The 16,915-nt window shown below is 40.2% G+C and overlaps 1 protein-coding gene across 1 annotated transcript in view; it reads right to left on the bottom strand.

Annotated features, from left to right (window-relative positions):
* Positions 1-16,915, bottom strand: part of LOC120521307 (CD276 antigen homolog) — a 71,492-nt gene that overhangs the window by 14,686 nt on the left and 39,891 nt on the right. The window contains exon 4 of the mRNA XM_039743020.1: positions 9,468-9,779. Coding sequence (XP_039598954.1) covers positions 9,468-9,779 — 312 coding nt within the window. The remainder of the gene's footprint in view (positions 1-9,467; positions 9,780-16,915) is intronic.

Below are 16,915 nucleotides of genomic sequence, written 5' to 3' on the forward strand. Positions count from 1 at the left end.
GCTGGCGTCTTGGAAGCTTGTGGAGGATCGACAGGTGTGCGTGACCACTGACAGTGGAACGAACATGATCAAAGCAATGAAGATGAACGACTGGACCCATCTTTAGTGCTTTGGACATCGTCTTCACAATGCCATTGGTAAGTATGATTAATAATTCAAGCATTAAAATCGCAGTTATTCAGATGTTATTTCATTAATAGCTGAAATGATGATGATGATTATTATTGTTTTGCTTTTGTAATAACAGTGCCAATCACTTAACATGAGTTTGTTGGTTATAGATTCATATTCTGCAGTTATGAAGGAGAAAGCTCTTTACAATATTTCTGTCAAAGTACAATGAACTGCTATTTCAAATCTTTTTTTTTTGTTTGTTTTTTGTTTACTGTTGAAAATTTGCATAACTTTTTGAGTTGACTGATGTAATGTTTACATTGGTTAAAATGGTTATTTACTTACTATATTATTCAGAAGTATTTAATGTTTAATTCAAATTGCACAATATTTACTTTCATATTTCATTCAAATCTTCTGCAAAGATATTTAACTCGTGAATTTGTTTTACATTTATTTACACCTTGTTGACCAATTTATGTATGGCATGGCCATTAAAAATACAATGTTCCTTAACCAGATGGTTTTTCAAGTTACTTATAAAGAGAATGTTACTTAAGTCATGTTGTTGTAATGTTTTAAGTTGACTAGTTACACAATAAAAAAAATTGAAATCGTGAATCGGTCAAACTTTATGAAAAAACCTAGATTTTTTTTTTTGCCATATCGCCCAGCCCTAGTTCTAGTTATGTGTTCAACATTTCTTGCCTCTCATTTTATGTCACCCTACATTTACATAGATCATTGCAAACACAGAGCACACATGAAATGCATGTTTTCAAAATAGCGATATATTATTTACCCTGTACAACTCCAGGTACCTCACACTCAGATAAACAGACTTCAGCTGGGAGAACTTTTTCTCTGACTTGAGTTGCATCGGAGGTGAGGATGGGATAGCAGGCTGCTTGCTACTTTTTCTGATTGACACATTTACAAAACAAAAGATGCCAATGGAGAGGTGCGAAAGAAGTTTTTTCATAGGCCTCAGGGATTCTAGTGTTAATGGAGCAGTTCAGTTTCTCATGTCTGGCTGTTCTTGGTTTCAACTTAATGATGAGGACTGATCAATTAAGAGGCCACCAATTTTATTTACTCAAGATTAGGAATATGAGAATGTGAGAAATGTAAAAGATGATCAGGTGATGGTCATCTCCAGGCCAGGCTGCAATTATGACCTTCGAGTTCTAATGATTTTTTATGAAAAGATTGATGATTATTAGGGAAAGGAGATTACAAGGCAAGGTGATAGTCATGAAAACAGATCCACCACAATGTCACTGTTATGAGATAATGTAAAATGAATAATGAGAAAATATATGAAACAAGGATGTTTTTGTGATTAGAATTAAAGTAAAACCTAGTGGGCGCATTTCATGAATTGAGACAGGCTTTATTTGCTCTGCAAAACAAAAACTCTTTTAAACAAACAAACTCATTTAAAATATGAAAAATTACTGGACTCAAGCATATAACACTCTGAACCAAGATATTTCCTCCCACTGCCACCTTCTTCCAATGACCAGTCTCCCCACACTATCTCATCTACATCAACAACCCCTACCGCTGCAACTGGAATTGCCAGTGACAAGTCCACCTCTTACCATTATTATGGACTGTCCATAACTGTAAGAAGACAACTGAGAAAGCTACACACAGAAAAAGCTGCGGGCCCAGATGGAGTCACTCCTCAAGTTTTTATGGCCTGTGCTGATCAACTTTCTGGTGACCTCTGTCACCTGTTCAGCTTGTCCCAAAGGCTTCAGAAAGTGCCACTGCTGTGGAGAACATGCAAAGAAGGCAGGCACCTTTTCACCTAATGACTAAAGACCAGTGGAAATCATAAACTCAGAGATATGCAGATGGATGAGCCTCTGATGTCCTGATGATGGACTATCTATCAGGCAGACCACCATATTTGAGACTCAAGGACTGTATGAACAACACTGAAGCCGCACATGAACAGGCCTGTCTGCTTTACTCTTCACTCTGTACACCTCAGACTAGAAATAGAACAGCAGGTCAGGTCACTAGCAGGAATTCTCAGATGATTCTGCACCTATGGGGCATATTGATAAGGGGGCTGAGACAGAGGAGAGGAGTCAGAGGGAGAACTTTATTTATTGGTGGAGAAAGAATTGTCCACAGCTTAACATCAGCCAAACCAAGGAACTGGTTATAGACTTTTGCCACAGCAAAGAGCCTCTATGCCTGGTTAACATTCTGGGAGTGGATGTAGAGATGATCCAGTCCTACAGGTACTTGGGAATCTACATCAATTAGCACATTTGCATGCTCTTCAATAAATCAATTATCACTGAAGTCTGATTTCTGAAATGCCCTGTAAGCCCTCATTCTGAATAGAGAAGCCGGATGACTGGTCTCTGAGAAACGAAATTGACGTAGCTAGATTTCTCTGTGAGAAATTCGATTATTTGGCCATGCATATCCATAACTGGTTTATTGTTAAGGATTATGTAGCCTGTACATTGCACTCTATCAGCCTGCACATGTATTTGCTTTGCACACACTTTTAGCAGACATGAGTAGAAGTGTCCACAAAATACATTTCCAGAGGAGAATGTAAGGGTGCTCACATAATTGCTTCAACTGGCTGAAAGAATCTGTCTCAATATTTCAGAAATAGCTACATTGTTTTGATGAGCTGAACACATACAATGATAAATTCAGCAACACCATCTCAAGAGCAGTAAGGCAACACATTAAAATAATGCACATTTTGTACTCTGATTATATTTAAAAGTAATTAGTAAACTAACATAATATTGTACGTACTTTTGAAGTAAAAAATATCTGCAGTATTATTATTATTATTATTATTATTATTATTATTCCAGCAGTACTGGGTATAATTCAAGAAGCACACATACTGGTATGCTGGGGCTCCTTTGAAGGGCTCAATCACACAGTCAAGCAGAAAAGAAGGTGATATGTGCATTCCAGTAACAAAAACAAATAAAACATCGATTTGACTAAACATATAAGAAAATTTCACTTCTGATCAGTAATGTTAAGATAATCTCAAATGATTTAGCAAGACGAATTGAGAAAGTGCTTCCTTATATAATATCATATGACCAAACTGGATTTATTAAAGGCAGACACTTATCTGGAACCAGATAAATGGGAAAGAAGGACGTTGTTCTGGGAGGTTACCAAGAAAGCAATGTTCACTCTGACAGAGCTTCAGAAGTGCCATCTACTAAGTGCCATCATTCCATCTACTAAGATGGAAGAAATTGTTGGAAGGACCACCATCTCAGCAGCATTACATCACTAAAGGAGTTTATGGTAGAGGTTCTAGACGGAAGCTACTCTTGAGTAAAAGGTATTAAAGATCTCCTAGAGATGAGGAAATTATTCTCTGGTCTAATGAGAACAACACTAAACTGTTTGGGCAGAACTTTAAGTAATATGTCTTCTAAAGACCAGGCACTGCTTAACACCTATCTAATACCATCTCTGTGGTGAGGTATGGTGGTGCAGCATCATGCAATGGGGAAAGGGAGACTGGTCAGCATTGAAGGAACAATCAATACAGCCAAATAAGCAGAGGTCCTTGAAGAAAACCTGATTCACAGATTACACTACTTCAGACTGAAGATGCAACTTACTTTAAAGCACAACTATGACCGGAAGCATACAGCAAAGACAACACTGGAATGGCTTCAGGACAAGTCTCTTAGAATCCTTGAGTGGCCCATCCAAAGCCCAGACCTAAACCTCATACAACATGTATGAAGATGATTTCCATCCAAACTAATGGAGCTTGAGATGGTCTTCCAGAAAGAATGGGATAAACTGCCCAAATCAAGCTGTGTACTGCTTTTAGAGACTTACCCAAGAGGACACATAGGTATAATTGATGCCAAATGGCTTTTAAAAATACTGAATGAAGGGCCTGAATACTTGTTTATTTTACAATCCACCATTGTCCACTGGTCATAGTTCAGCAATTACTTAATGGACAGACATTGTTGGTTCTATTTTGTTTTCTGTACATTTTAATAAATCTGTGTCTTTAGGTGTACTAATTCTTTATTTAGCAATTTGTAAAATATATAACTGATTTGTACCTGAGAACTTGTCACAGCACTCTGCTTGCACTCAGTGAAGAGCGCTAGACAAAAACAAACTGAAGTGAATGTAACTTTTTTCAATGAGAAATTTCAGTTTTTGATTTTCAATAAACTTACAAACCTTTCTGAAAACACATTTTTTACTTTGTCATTATGGGTTATTGAGTATAGACTGATGATCAAAAATGGTAAATTTATCCATCCATCCATCCATTTTTAAAATAAAATGTACAACACAATAAAATGTGCAGAAACTGGAGGGGTCTGCATGCTTTCTGAATCCGCACTAGGTCCTAGATAGTGTAGGTCATACATTGATTTCTGTAGACCTATTGATTTAAATTCCTCTCATCTGCTATTAGCTGTGCATAGCTTAATAAATTCATATTTTACCATTTACTGACATTGTAACTATAAGGAGCTTTATGAAAAACTTTATTTTCATATCAGAATTCATTTCATTTGCGGTGCATGTTAGGTTCAGGAATTTCTCTTGGCATGCCTGAAAACTGCTCAACTCAGAATATTATACAGGTGTAAAAAGGAGCACTAACAATACAGACATGGTTACTCTGGACAATATATTGGACACATAGACCTTAGAGTACATACAATTCATAAAGACATTAATATTTTACAGTATAGTACAGCACAGAAACATATAGATGTTATAGGATATGCAACACATGTAAGTAAAGTAAAACCAAGTGAGAAAGTTTAGTCTGAGAAGTACATTTGAACATTATCTGGACGAGAACAGGCAATTCAGCTAAACAAAGCTCACCTTTCTTATCCAATTAATTTTTCCAAAATAACATCTAGTGGAATTTTGAAGGTCCTTAAAGTTCCACTGTCTACCACACTACTCAGTCACTTACTCTATGTGTCTGTGGTTCTCTATGTGAAGAAAAACTTCCTAATGTTTGTGTGGAGTTTCCCCTTCACAATTTTCCAACTGTGTCCCCATGTTCTTGATGAGCTCATTTTAAAGTCACCGTCTCTTTTCATCTTTCCTCCTAACTCATTCCCTGTAGCCCTGGAATCATCCTAGTCGCTCTTCTCGAACCTTTTCTTGTGCTGCTCTGTCCTTTTTGTAGTCTGCAGACCAAAACTGCACACAGGAGTCCAGATGAGGCCTCACCAGTGTGTTATAAAGCTTGAGCAGAACCTCCTGTAACTCCACACATCAAGGCGCTATATAACCTGACATTCTGTTCTTCTTTTAACTGCTCCCGTTAGGGTTTGCCACAGCGGATCATCTTCTTCCATATCTCCTGTCCTCTGCATCTTGTTCTGTTACACCCATCACCTGCATGTCCTCTCTCACTTCATCCATAAACCTCCTCTTAGGTCTTCCTCTTTTCCTCTTCTCTGGCAACTCTATCTTTAGCATCCTTCTTCCAATATACCCAGCATCTCTCCTCTGCACTCCAAACCAATGCAATCTCACCTCTCTGACTTTGTCTCCCAACCGTCCAACTTGAGCTGACCCTCTAATGTCCTCATTTCTTTTCATATAACCTGACATTCTGTTTGCCTTCTTCATGGCTTCTGAACACTGTCTGGCAATTGATAGCTTAGAGTCCACTATGACTCCTAAATCCTTCTCATAAGGTGGATTTCCGATTTTCAGACCGCCCATTGTGTATTCAAACCTCACATTTTTACTTCTTATGTGTAATTCTTTACATTTACTGACATTACATTTCATCTGTCACAAATCTGCCCAATCTGTCTGCTGTCCAAGTCCTTCTGTAATGATTTAATGCAGTGATTCCTAAACCTGATCCTGGAGACCCACTGTGGCTGCAGGTTTTTGTTCCACCCAACTTCTGTTTTTTTCATTGGACTCTTAGCCTAACTAAGTGAGTTATTATTTCCCAGTTTGTGTTTTGGAGTCAATGTTGAAATTACAAACTAAATTTGGTTGATTTTTATTAAAATGTAGTAAACAGTTATATGGGGAATATGAAGTTTTGACTTTAAGTCATTAACAGCATTTTCAAACTAATTTTCATTCTGCTTTTCAAGGTGTTCTGGTTATTTATTTGATTCTTTACTAATTAGCGAGTCTGACACTGAAGTCATTGGAGCTTTCATCACCCCAGGTGTCTGCTATGCTGGTTGTTAATTGTCACTTTTAGGGTTAAATGAAGGGAAAAAACTACACAGGAAAAGGGGAAAATAATAAGAAAACAAAAAAAGGGAGTTAATCATTTAGAGCTTTAGAAAACAATAGAAATATTTCTAAATGTTTTATAAATGTAAAAACTAATCTGTTATTTTATTCTGAATGCAGAATAAGAGAAGAGTAAAAAAAGAGCAGCTAATTAAATGAGATCAGTTGTTATCGATTATTATCACCGATTGTGAATCTGGTTAGGACAAAAACCTGCAGCCATAGTGGGTCCCCAGGGTCAAGTTTGGGAACCACTGATTTGATGGATACTCGATGATCTCTCTGTCCACCTATCTTGGTATCATCTGCAAACCTAACCAGCTTATTACTTATACTTCTCTTCAAATAATTTATATACATATAAATTTAAAAGCTCTAGCACTAAACCCTGCTGGACACAACTCTTAACATCTGCCAATTCTGATGAGGTTCCCTCTGCTTCCTGTGTCTGAACCAAACTACACCAAAACATCACCCTGAACTGCCACTTCTTTCAGTTTGATGCCAAACCTCTCATGTGGCACCTTATCAAATGCTTTCTGAAAATCCAGATAAATAATATCATCTGCTCCACTTGTATTGTATTATTTTGTTGCCTCCTCATAGAATTCCAGCATGTTAGTAAAACACAACCTCCCTCATCTAAACCCACACTGACTGTTCAGAATAACTCCTCCATGTCCTTGTCATGTGTTGATGAATCTTATCCTTAATAATTCCTTCCATTAATTGTCCTGTGATGCACATTAAGCTTACTGGCCTATAGCTACTTCAATCTGCCCAGTCATCCTTTGACAGGACAATATTTGTCATTTTCCAGTCCTTTGGAATCTTCCCAGTGTGCAGTGACTTCCTAAAAATATTCATCAAGTGTTTATATCTGTACTCGCTGTCCTCCTTAAGAACTTGAGAATAAATATTATCTGTCCCTGGCAATTTGTTTAATTTCAACCTATTTAATCTGAGAAGCTCTTCTTCTACAATTTCCAAATCAATCAGTATCTCCTCAGTTGTCCCTATTACTGCCGGGAGGCTATCTACTTCCTCACATGTGAAGACCTCAGAAAAAATCTGAGTTTAAGTGAGGTGCATCTTTGTAACATGGCAAGAAGATACATCAGAACTTAGGTACAAGATTATAATACAGCTTTGTGATAATAACAATTCAATATTTTCTAGCTGCATTAGGAGTTCTAGAGGACAATGCTCATGTTGCAAAGAAAACTGTCCAGGTGTCTGTTGGTTTAGGCCTTGATTACCCTAGACCAATTCACTGCTTTAGAATCATGCAGCACAGCAAGAGGTGAATGCACTGGTGCGGTGTGATTTTTGCACCCGGTGGGGCAGTGCAGTAAATCATACTCATACTTTAATGTCTAGCAAATAATTTTTTTATTATAACTAAAGCCGTAATTGTGAATCCCTTACTGCTCATTGTAGCTGAGCAATGAAATCACCCTGTTATTTTAACATACCTGCTGGATGATGACTGACTGACTGCTATAATGTTTCCAGACTTAGCTACTACTTTGAAGCCATCAACAACTTACTGAACAATATCACCATGCACGAGAAGAAACATCTCCTCCTTCTAAAGGCCTTACAGACTGAACAGTTCTTGTCAACATTAATGCTGAATACACCATCTTCTCGTACACACTGCCTGTGAACAGTGAATTCAAATAAGGTATTCCTATTCATGGGTATTTTGCATGTCATAACTAATGTCTAAGTCTGGCTTGCCAATGAGTGAAAATGGCAGGATCAAACCAAGAGGCAAATTCAGCATAAACAGAGTTTAGTCCACCAGATATAATGATAGCTTAAAATGCCTGCTCCAGAATTGTAAATGTAGGGGTATCCAGCAGCAATACCGCTAACTGTACAAAAAGTTTTCTTACATGGCAATCAATTACTTTCCTGTGTTGTGTTTTACAGCAAGATAAAAAAGAACCTTCATGACATAGCCCATCCTTGGATACTACTTTGATCTCCAGCTTTTCATAACATGTGTACAGTTAGACATTGCATGTTGACTATTTAAATGACTTAAATCATAAAGATAGTAGAAGAAAAAAAGTCACTTTTATAAAAACAATAGCTTGCTTACACATGAACCACACAACTTCTGGTAAGGTGTCAACACAGCTGAGGGTAGAAAGTTATGATTGATGACTGATTGCTCATGACACACACACACACACACACACACACACACACACACAAAGCACTTTTTCTTTTAAGAAACTGTACAGAATAAAAATTCAATTACATGCTACCATCACTGACACACATATTTAATACCATCCTTCTTTCCACCTCATTCTATTTGTGGTACTCATTCCGCTGGTCATTATTCTCTAGTAGCTATGTTGTTGATTCAGTAATATACTGGATTTGCTGTGTTGGAGTAACAGACAAGATCCCAGTTGGAGGAGGTCTGAACCAGAGGTCTTCTTAAAGTCCTTACCTCTTTGTCTTAGCTATGGATGTGTTGTGTCATGGGATAAAAAAAACAATCCTCCTGGTTCAGGCTTTGTGCTGATAACATTGTGTTGTGTAGCACCAGAAAAGAAGAAGTGTATAGGAGGTTTAAAGAATGGAGATAGGCTTTGGAAGACAGGGAGTTAAAGAGAAATAAGAAGACATAGTTTTACTGAGCCAGTTTAGAGTGTAAAATTAAGCTAAAATAAATGTCTTTAATAAGTAAGTGCATGGACAATATTCACACACATTCAGGAGAGACTGGTACCCTATCCAGGTGTTGTTCCTTTCTTGTGCCTGATAACTTCTGGTATAGGCTCCAGCTGTATTGCAACTCTGCCCTGGATAAGCTAGATGGGAAATGGATGGATGGATGAATGGATGGATGGACTCACTTGCAATAAAGTGTTTAAACCTCACCCGGACTGAATTAAAGGTGTTTGTTTGGTGAATTTGCACAAAGTAGGATATCATTAATTGAAGACTTTTTTTCATATGGAAACTCAGATGCTACCAAATGTACTTAGGCAATGTCATACAGGTTTAGTGCCTGGCAGGGTCCATAGCAAATGAAATACTTTATAACTTACCTTTAACAGTAAGTGTGATGTAATGCGAAAGAGATGTGCGAGCCACATAACACTTGTATTCTCCTTTATCAGCTTCCTGAGTTTTTAACAAAAGAATTGAAAAATTCCCAAATTTTACTCCATCCATATATAACTTCGTACGTCCATCGTATTGAGGAATTTTAGTTTCTATACCATTTTTTAAGGAATATACTTCAGTTTCTGGCATTTTTCTCCAAATAACATCTGCTGGTTTTGGTAAATCAGACAATGAGAAAGTACAAGGAAGAAGCACATCCTTTCCAGCCTCCACATCAATGTTTTCTGATAACACTTGAAAAAAAAAACATACATAAAAATACTGTCATTATTATTTTGCTAACTAAAATTAGACTGTATTAAGAATTAATACTTAAATTCATGAAATAATATCTAAGAAATAAACATTGATTTCCAGGCCTCAAATAGAACAGAAAGGCATACATTTCATTAATAGACAGACAGACTGATAGACAGATGGACGGAGAGACAGATAGGTGGATAGACAGATAGATGGATAGATTGATACCGTATATACTCATGTATAAGTCAGGTCTTGAAACCCAAAAAATCGATCATAAAATCAAACCCCGACTAATATGCTTGTTCAAAAATGCAACACTTAATTTTTTTTTATTTAAAACCAGCTTCATATTTTCTTCTGATCGAATGCTCCATCATAGATAAGGGATGCTCTTACGATAAGGGTGTATGAGGGTGTGAGATACACAAAACAGTGCAAATGTCGCTTTGGAATAGTTTGGGTATTACCGTGTGGTCACGTAGGCACAGCAGAGAGAGGTTAGGAGCACACGCTGATACAGCGCATTGCCACACCCACATAGAAAAAAAAGGCAGTGTGCTCTGTGGTTACTCTCTCAGGTGGGCATTAGCATATCATGATCTTTTGGACCAATAGCGTGAGTTTTCCTCATTCGACTTATACGACTGACATTATAAAATGCCATAAATTATACTTAAAATCAAGGCCTGACTTATCTGCAAGTATAGATAGATAGATAGATAGATAGATAGATAGATAGATAGATAGACAGATAGACAGATAGACAGATAGACAGATAGACAGATAGATAGATAGATAGATAGATAGATAGATAGAGTTGCATGAAAAAGCATTCAGTTCCCAACATAAATCTGGACTGTGCCAGTAACATATACTGGATGCAGTGTCTTATAACATGATAAAATGATATTCATGTCTGTGTATACCCTGATATTAACCGCAGAGCTTGATCAATTGTACAGTTGTGCTTCAAAAATAGAATCCTAGATTGTTCAGAGTTAATAACAAATTCTAAGAAACTACCTTTTAACAAGTAGCATGCTTGCAAAAGTATCAGGTTTCTTCACTGCACAAAGAACACATACATGGGAAGAAACTGGTGAATAGATCCACAAAAATGGCAAGACCAGATAGATTTTTACTTTATTGTTGCATGGCACATTAAAGTTTACAAGGGAGAATGACAATCCTTAGTATCTGTATTTAATCTTATAAAATGGATGATACCATTCTTCATAAAACTGGGATGAATGGTTAATGCTAAGCAGTGTAGCATACTGGTTAAGCAACTGGACATCACATCTCAAGATTAATGATTTAGTTTCAACTTTCCTTGTGACCTCAAGCAAATCATTTCGAACAAACACTATTACATATCTGGGTCTTTTGAGACCTGACATATCTCTCTATGAAAAATATCCAGGGAAGTGATGAGACTTTTTAGCCTGGGACGAGACAATATTTTTTCAGAGAGATAATTTCATGTCCCGTGAGACGAGACTTTGTGCCAAGAGATTTAACCACACCCAGGGCCAGAAATAACATACAAAGAGTAGAAGACAAAGTAGAATGTTGTAAAGAATTCAAAAACGTTGGTGCGATACACAAAGCAGAGAAAGATAGAGATAATGAACATACTAAAATTTGAAAGTCTAAAAAAAATGAAAAAAAAAGATCCCATTAGTGCAAACAAACGGAAATTACTACTCGGTGAAATAACATAACAGTGAAACGAGACCGAATATATGGACATAGGTGATATGACAGAAGTATGTAGATATTATTCAGATTTAAACTTTAAGTGAGAGACTTATACATCGTCTAATTCGTGTTGCCAAGAGGGAAATTTAGTGTTTCTCCTAATGAAGAGGTGTATCCGCGAGAAATAAAAGATTTGTTGTTTGGTGAAAATGAAATCCATATACACGAGCAGCAGAGATGCAAAGTGACTGGCACATAGCGCAGGCAGGGGGGTTAGAGTGTGAAGCGAGCAAGGGGCGAAGCCCCCTAGTAAATAAAAAAAATCAAGCCACAAATTTCCATGACACTCCAAAGATTTATGGATGCTTCTTCCATTAACACTGAACACTTTCTGAACATTAGTAATTCTTATAAAAATTAGTAATATTAATTAATATCTTACAAGAACCCAGCCACAGGGGATGCACAAACCAGTGCTGTTCCTTCATGCCGGGACCAAGCCCGGATAAACAGAGAGGGTTATGTCAGGAAGGGCATCCGGTGTAAAATTTTGCCAAATCAGTATGCGGACAACAATACAAATTTCTATACTGGACCGGTTGAGCCCCGGGTTAACTACAACCACCACAAGTACTGTTAGCAAACAGGGTGCTGACGGAAATTGGGCTACTGTTGGCCAAAGAAGGAGAAGAAGAAGGGGGAGAAGTGTCCAGAGGCAGGAGGAAGGTAAAGAGAGTGGAACTGAGGGTAGGAACTTTGAATGCTGGCAGTATGACTGGTAACGGGAACGAGTTAGCAGATATGATGGAGAGAAGGAAGGTTTATATATTGTGCGTGCAAGAGACTAATGGAAGGGGAGTAAGGCCAAGTGAATCAAATTGTTCTATCATGGTGTGGATGAGAGGAGAAATGGGGTAGGAGTTATTCTGAAGGAACAGTATGTCTGTCAAAAGTGTTCTGGAGGTGAAAAGAGTGTCAGACAGAGTGATGATTATGAAGCCGGAAATTGGAGGTGTGATGATGAATGTTGTTAGTGCATATGCACCGCAAGTTGGGTGTGTGATAGATGAGAAAGAAGATTTCTGAAGTGAGATGGATGAAGTGATGGGCAGTGTACCCAAGGGACAGAAAGTGGTGATTGGAGCGGATTTCAATGGACATGTTGGTGAAGGGAACAGGGGAGACGAGGAGGTGATGGGTAGGTATGGTGTCAAGGAGAGGAGTGAAGAAGGTCAGATGATAGTGGATTTTGTCAAAAGGATGGACATGGCTGTGGTGAATACATATTTTAAGAAGAGGGAGGAATATAGGGTGATGTACAAGAGTGGAGGAAGATGCACACAGGTAGATTTTATTCTATGCAGATGAGTCAATTTGAAGGAAATTGAAGACTGCAAAGCAGTGGCAGGGGAAAGTTTAGTTAAGCAACATAGGATGGTGGTCTGTAGGATGACGTTGGATATCAAGAAGAGGAAGAGAGTGAGGGCAGAGCCAAGGATCAACGAAGAATAGAAAAGCTGTTGGTCCAGATGACATACCTATGGAAGCATGGAGGTGTTTAGGAGAGATGGCAGTGGAGTTTTTAACCAGATTGTTTAATGGAATCTTGGAAAGTGAGAGGATATCTGAGGAGTGGAGAAGAAGTGTACTGGTGCTGATATTTAAGAATAAGGGGGATGTTTAGAACTGTAGTAACTACATAGGGATAAAATTGATGAGCCACGGCATGAAGTTATGGGAAAGAGTAATGGAAGCTATGTTAAGAAGTGAGGTGATGATTAGTGAGCAGCAGTGTGGTTTCATGCCAAGAAAGAGCAGCACAGATGCGATGCTTACTCTGAGGGTGTTTATGGAGAAGTATAGAGAAGGCTGATTCTAAATTGTGTGATTGGTGTGTGTGTGTGTGCGCCCTGCAGTGGGCTGGTGCCCTGTCCAGGGTTTGTTTCCTGCCTTGCGCCCTGTGTTGGCATGTTTCTTGGCACATGCTGCAGCTGTCCACAACCCGATGATGGGGATTTGTGGCATCTTCAGTGCTTTTCAGCTGATCTGGCAGTTAAGAAAATAAACCAACGGCCAGTGTTTTGTTCTTTTTTAAAAACTGTAGCACAATTGGTCTATAAGACCAATAGCATCTTCTGTCTGATTATAATCAAAGATTATCACAGGAGTTCTACATACATCAGTCTGCTTCTTGTCAAGCATAATTGACAGTAGAACAACTGCTTTGCTTTTCTTTGGTACATAAGACATCATGGATTTATTTTGGCAAAAAAACAAAATAGACTTGACCCTTGAGTTCCACTAGAACTTCAGGCTTGTTTTTGCTCACTGTTCCTAATAATGTGATTCATTTTAGCAGTAAGTCACCTGCAAGTATGGCACTTATCAGTAGTTTCATTAATGTCAGAGTAGTGTACTGGCTTTATTAATGTCTTCAGCAATGATTCTGCCAGACCATTGGAGCACTGACTGTTTTTATGGTAAACATATGGTAGTCCATTGTAAATACAGCCTGCTGAAGCATTACACATAACAGTGTCTTGTCATATTTGTCAGGCTTACTTGGCAAAGCCACAGCATCCTCTAAATGGAACAATTGTGAAATGTGCATTAACCATGTAGTTTGCCCTGCAGTTCTCAATAAAGACATTCCAGTGACCCGATGCCATTCTTACAAATAGTCATAAAAAAGTAATGGTAAAACTTGGCTGGGAAACTCTTACAAAGTGAAGTATGAAACATATTGTAACAACCCGGCAGCAAGCGCTGGCGGAGTGACGCCTCATGGGTAATTTATGTAAATAGTTTGGGGAAATTATGGGTAATTTATAAAAAGCTTATTGTATGTCGGAATTTACGTATTGTCATTTGTGTTGTAAATAATGGTGTGTTTGTATTTAATTGGTTGGGTGGGTTTGGGTTATCGCCGTCCGGGGGTTATTTATTTTGTAAAAAGTACCAATTTATTGAAATGTGTCTTCGTGCTTGACCTTGGCAATGGCCGAGCAATAATGTTGAGCTTTTGTTTCTGACTATCTTCTGTAATAAAAAGATACAACAGGACAGAGCTGTTTATTTGCTAAGATGTTATCTAAGCAAACTACCGAGACACTCGAGTCGTGCGGTGTATGGGGCACGAGTGTTCTCTTTCTTAAAGAGCTGGGTGCAGTTGCGTGCATGACGCTGGCAAGCCGCTAGCCGACAGCTTCGGAGAGGTGCACGGCAGAGTTCGGCTCGAAATCTTAAAAGACTCCTCCACGGGTCGCTACATTGGTGTCAGAAGTGGGAGACCAGGCTGTTAAGAAGACGCCGTCATGGAACAGAGTCTTGAAGAAATAGAGCGTGCCATCTCGAAAATAGCGTTATGTTGGAGCGCCTGATCAGCAGAACTGCACGGAGAAAAAGGACAAACTGGCCTGAGGGTGCCAGTATTCCCCGGACAGTGTTGCGATCTTCTAGGCACGGCCGGAATGAACCTGTAGCTGCCGCAACGACACCCCAAATCACCAGTCGGCCGGTCCTCCCCACACGGTCACCCGCTAAGCTGCCACGATACAGCGGGTTGACGCCCTTGAGCCATACCTTGCACAAGTGGATCTGGCTGCTCTTCACAATGGTTGGAGCTGCGAGGAAGCTGCAACACACTTGGCCCTTGCCTTGGAGGGTCCCGCACTTCAGGTACTCATCGACCTGCCGCCTGAGGAGTGTCGTGATCTTCAGGCCCTCACCGATGCTCTCACCCGTCGCTTTGGACAGAGAACCTCAGCGGAACACAACAGGGAGGAGCTGACAAACCGACATCGGCGTGAAGGTGAGAGTGTGGGAGCATTTGCAGCTGACATCAGGGTCTATGCGGAAAGGTTACCCTACTTTCGACAGCAGCAAGGGAAGAACTCAGTGTTCATGCTTTCCTGCGGGCCTTACACCAGAGCGTCTCCGCCAGCATGTCTGTCTGCTGTCGCCCAGACATTTGAGTGAGGCACTACGGGAGGCTGAACGGGCTGAAGAGGTACTACAGCTTGGGTCTCCGCACGCCAATCATCACGCCCAAGCCGCTAACGAGCAGTTGAGCGAGTGGTAGAAAGGGACCAACCTGAGGGTGTGGAGGTCAGTCGCCCCAGCCATCATCATCCCTCCGCAATGACTGCCCTAAAGTGGGGCTGTGGGTTTTCAGGTGGACTGTACCTAGACTGCATTATAGACGGACGGCCATGCAGTGCCTTAGTGGACACGGGTCCACTATTTGTCTATTACAGAGAGGAGTGTTGCCGAAACAGCTGGTCCTCTTCCAAAAGACTGGACTCCTTCTAACATCGAACTGCGCGGTTACGGGTGAACGGACAAAATGCCGGAAAGAAACTATTGACTGTAGTAGTAGGGACGAGCCAGACCAGCCACGAATTCTGGCTCATGGACATTAAAGACAAATGCATAATTGGGTTAGACTTGCTGGCCCACTGGGGAGCATGTGTTGATGTGTCCAGGGCCATCCTCCGCGTAGGTAATGAGACTGTGTCGCCCAATCGGGCTGGAATCATCCTGGAAGGGCTGTTAGCTTGGATTTGCCTGGACACCACGGCTCACCGCTCCCGACCGTTGTTCGGAAGATGCAGGGACTGAAGAGGACCCCCAGGAGAGTATTGCAGCTCAGACCAGTGCTCCCCAACGGTTTTCCTCACACGACCACCCATCCACTGAGGCGGTTGCTGCTGTGGAGGAATTGGGCCATCGAAGTGGTGAACAGCTGAGCACGCCACAGCAGGAGCAACTCCAGAAAGTATTGAACGACTTTGTGGACATTTTGCGGCTCGAGAAGAGGACTGCACCAGAACCTCGTTAGTCAAACACCACATTGACACTGGCCACGCCGCCCCATTCGGTTGCGCCCCACAGATTGCCTCTTGCAAAACGCCAAGCTGCGAAGAATTGATTCGCGAGATGGTAACCAACGACATCATTGAGCCTTCTGACAGTCCTGGGCCGCACCCATGGTCATGGTGCGGAAGAAAACGGGGTTGGCGCCTTGTGTGGACTTTCAAATTAAATGCAGTCACTCGAAAAGACTCTTACCCATTGCCTCGCATCGATGATGCATTGGACTATGTGGCTGGATCCCGTTGGTTCAGCACTTTGGACTTGCGCAGTGGATATTGGCAGGTAGAACTGGCAGCAGAGGACCGACCCAAAACTGCATTCACCATCGGACAAGGGCTGTGGCAGTTTAAGGTAATGCCGTTTGGACTTTGTAATGCGCCGGCCACGTTTGAAAGACTAATGGAGCGGGTCCTAAAGACATCCCCGAACCCGTTGTGTGGTCTATTTAGATGACCTGCTGATTCATGCCAGAGACTTTGACCAGGCGGTGCACAATTTAAGGCAGGTCCTGACCGCCATTCAGTAGCGCCGGGTTGCGGTTAAACCCTGA

The sequence above is a fragment of the Polypterus senegalus genome, unplaced genomic scaffold, assembly GCF_016835505.1.
Source record: "Polypterus senegalus isolate Bchr_013 unplaced genomic scaffold, ASM1683550v1 scaffold_119, whole genome shotgun sequence".
NCBI lineage: Eukaryota > Metazoa > Chordata > Cladistia > Polypteriformes > Polypteridae > Polypterus > Polypterus senegalus.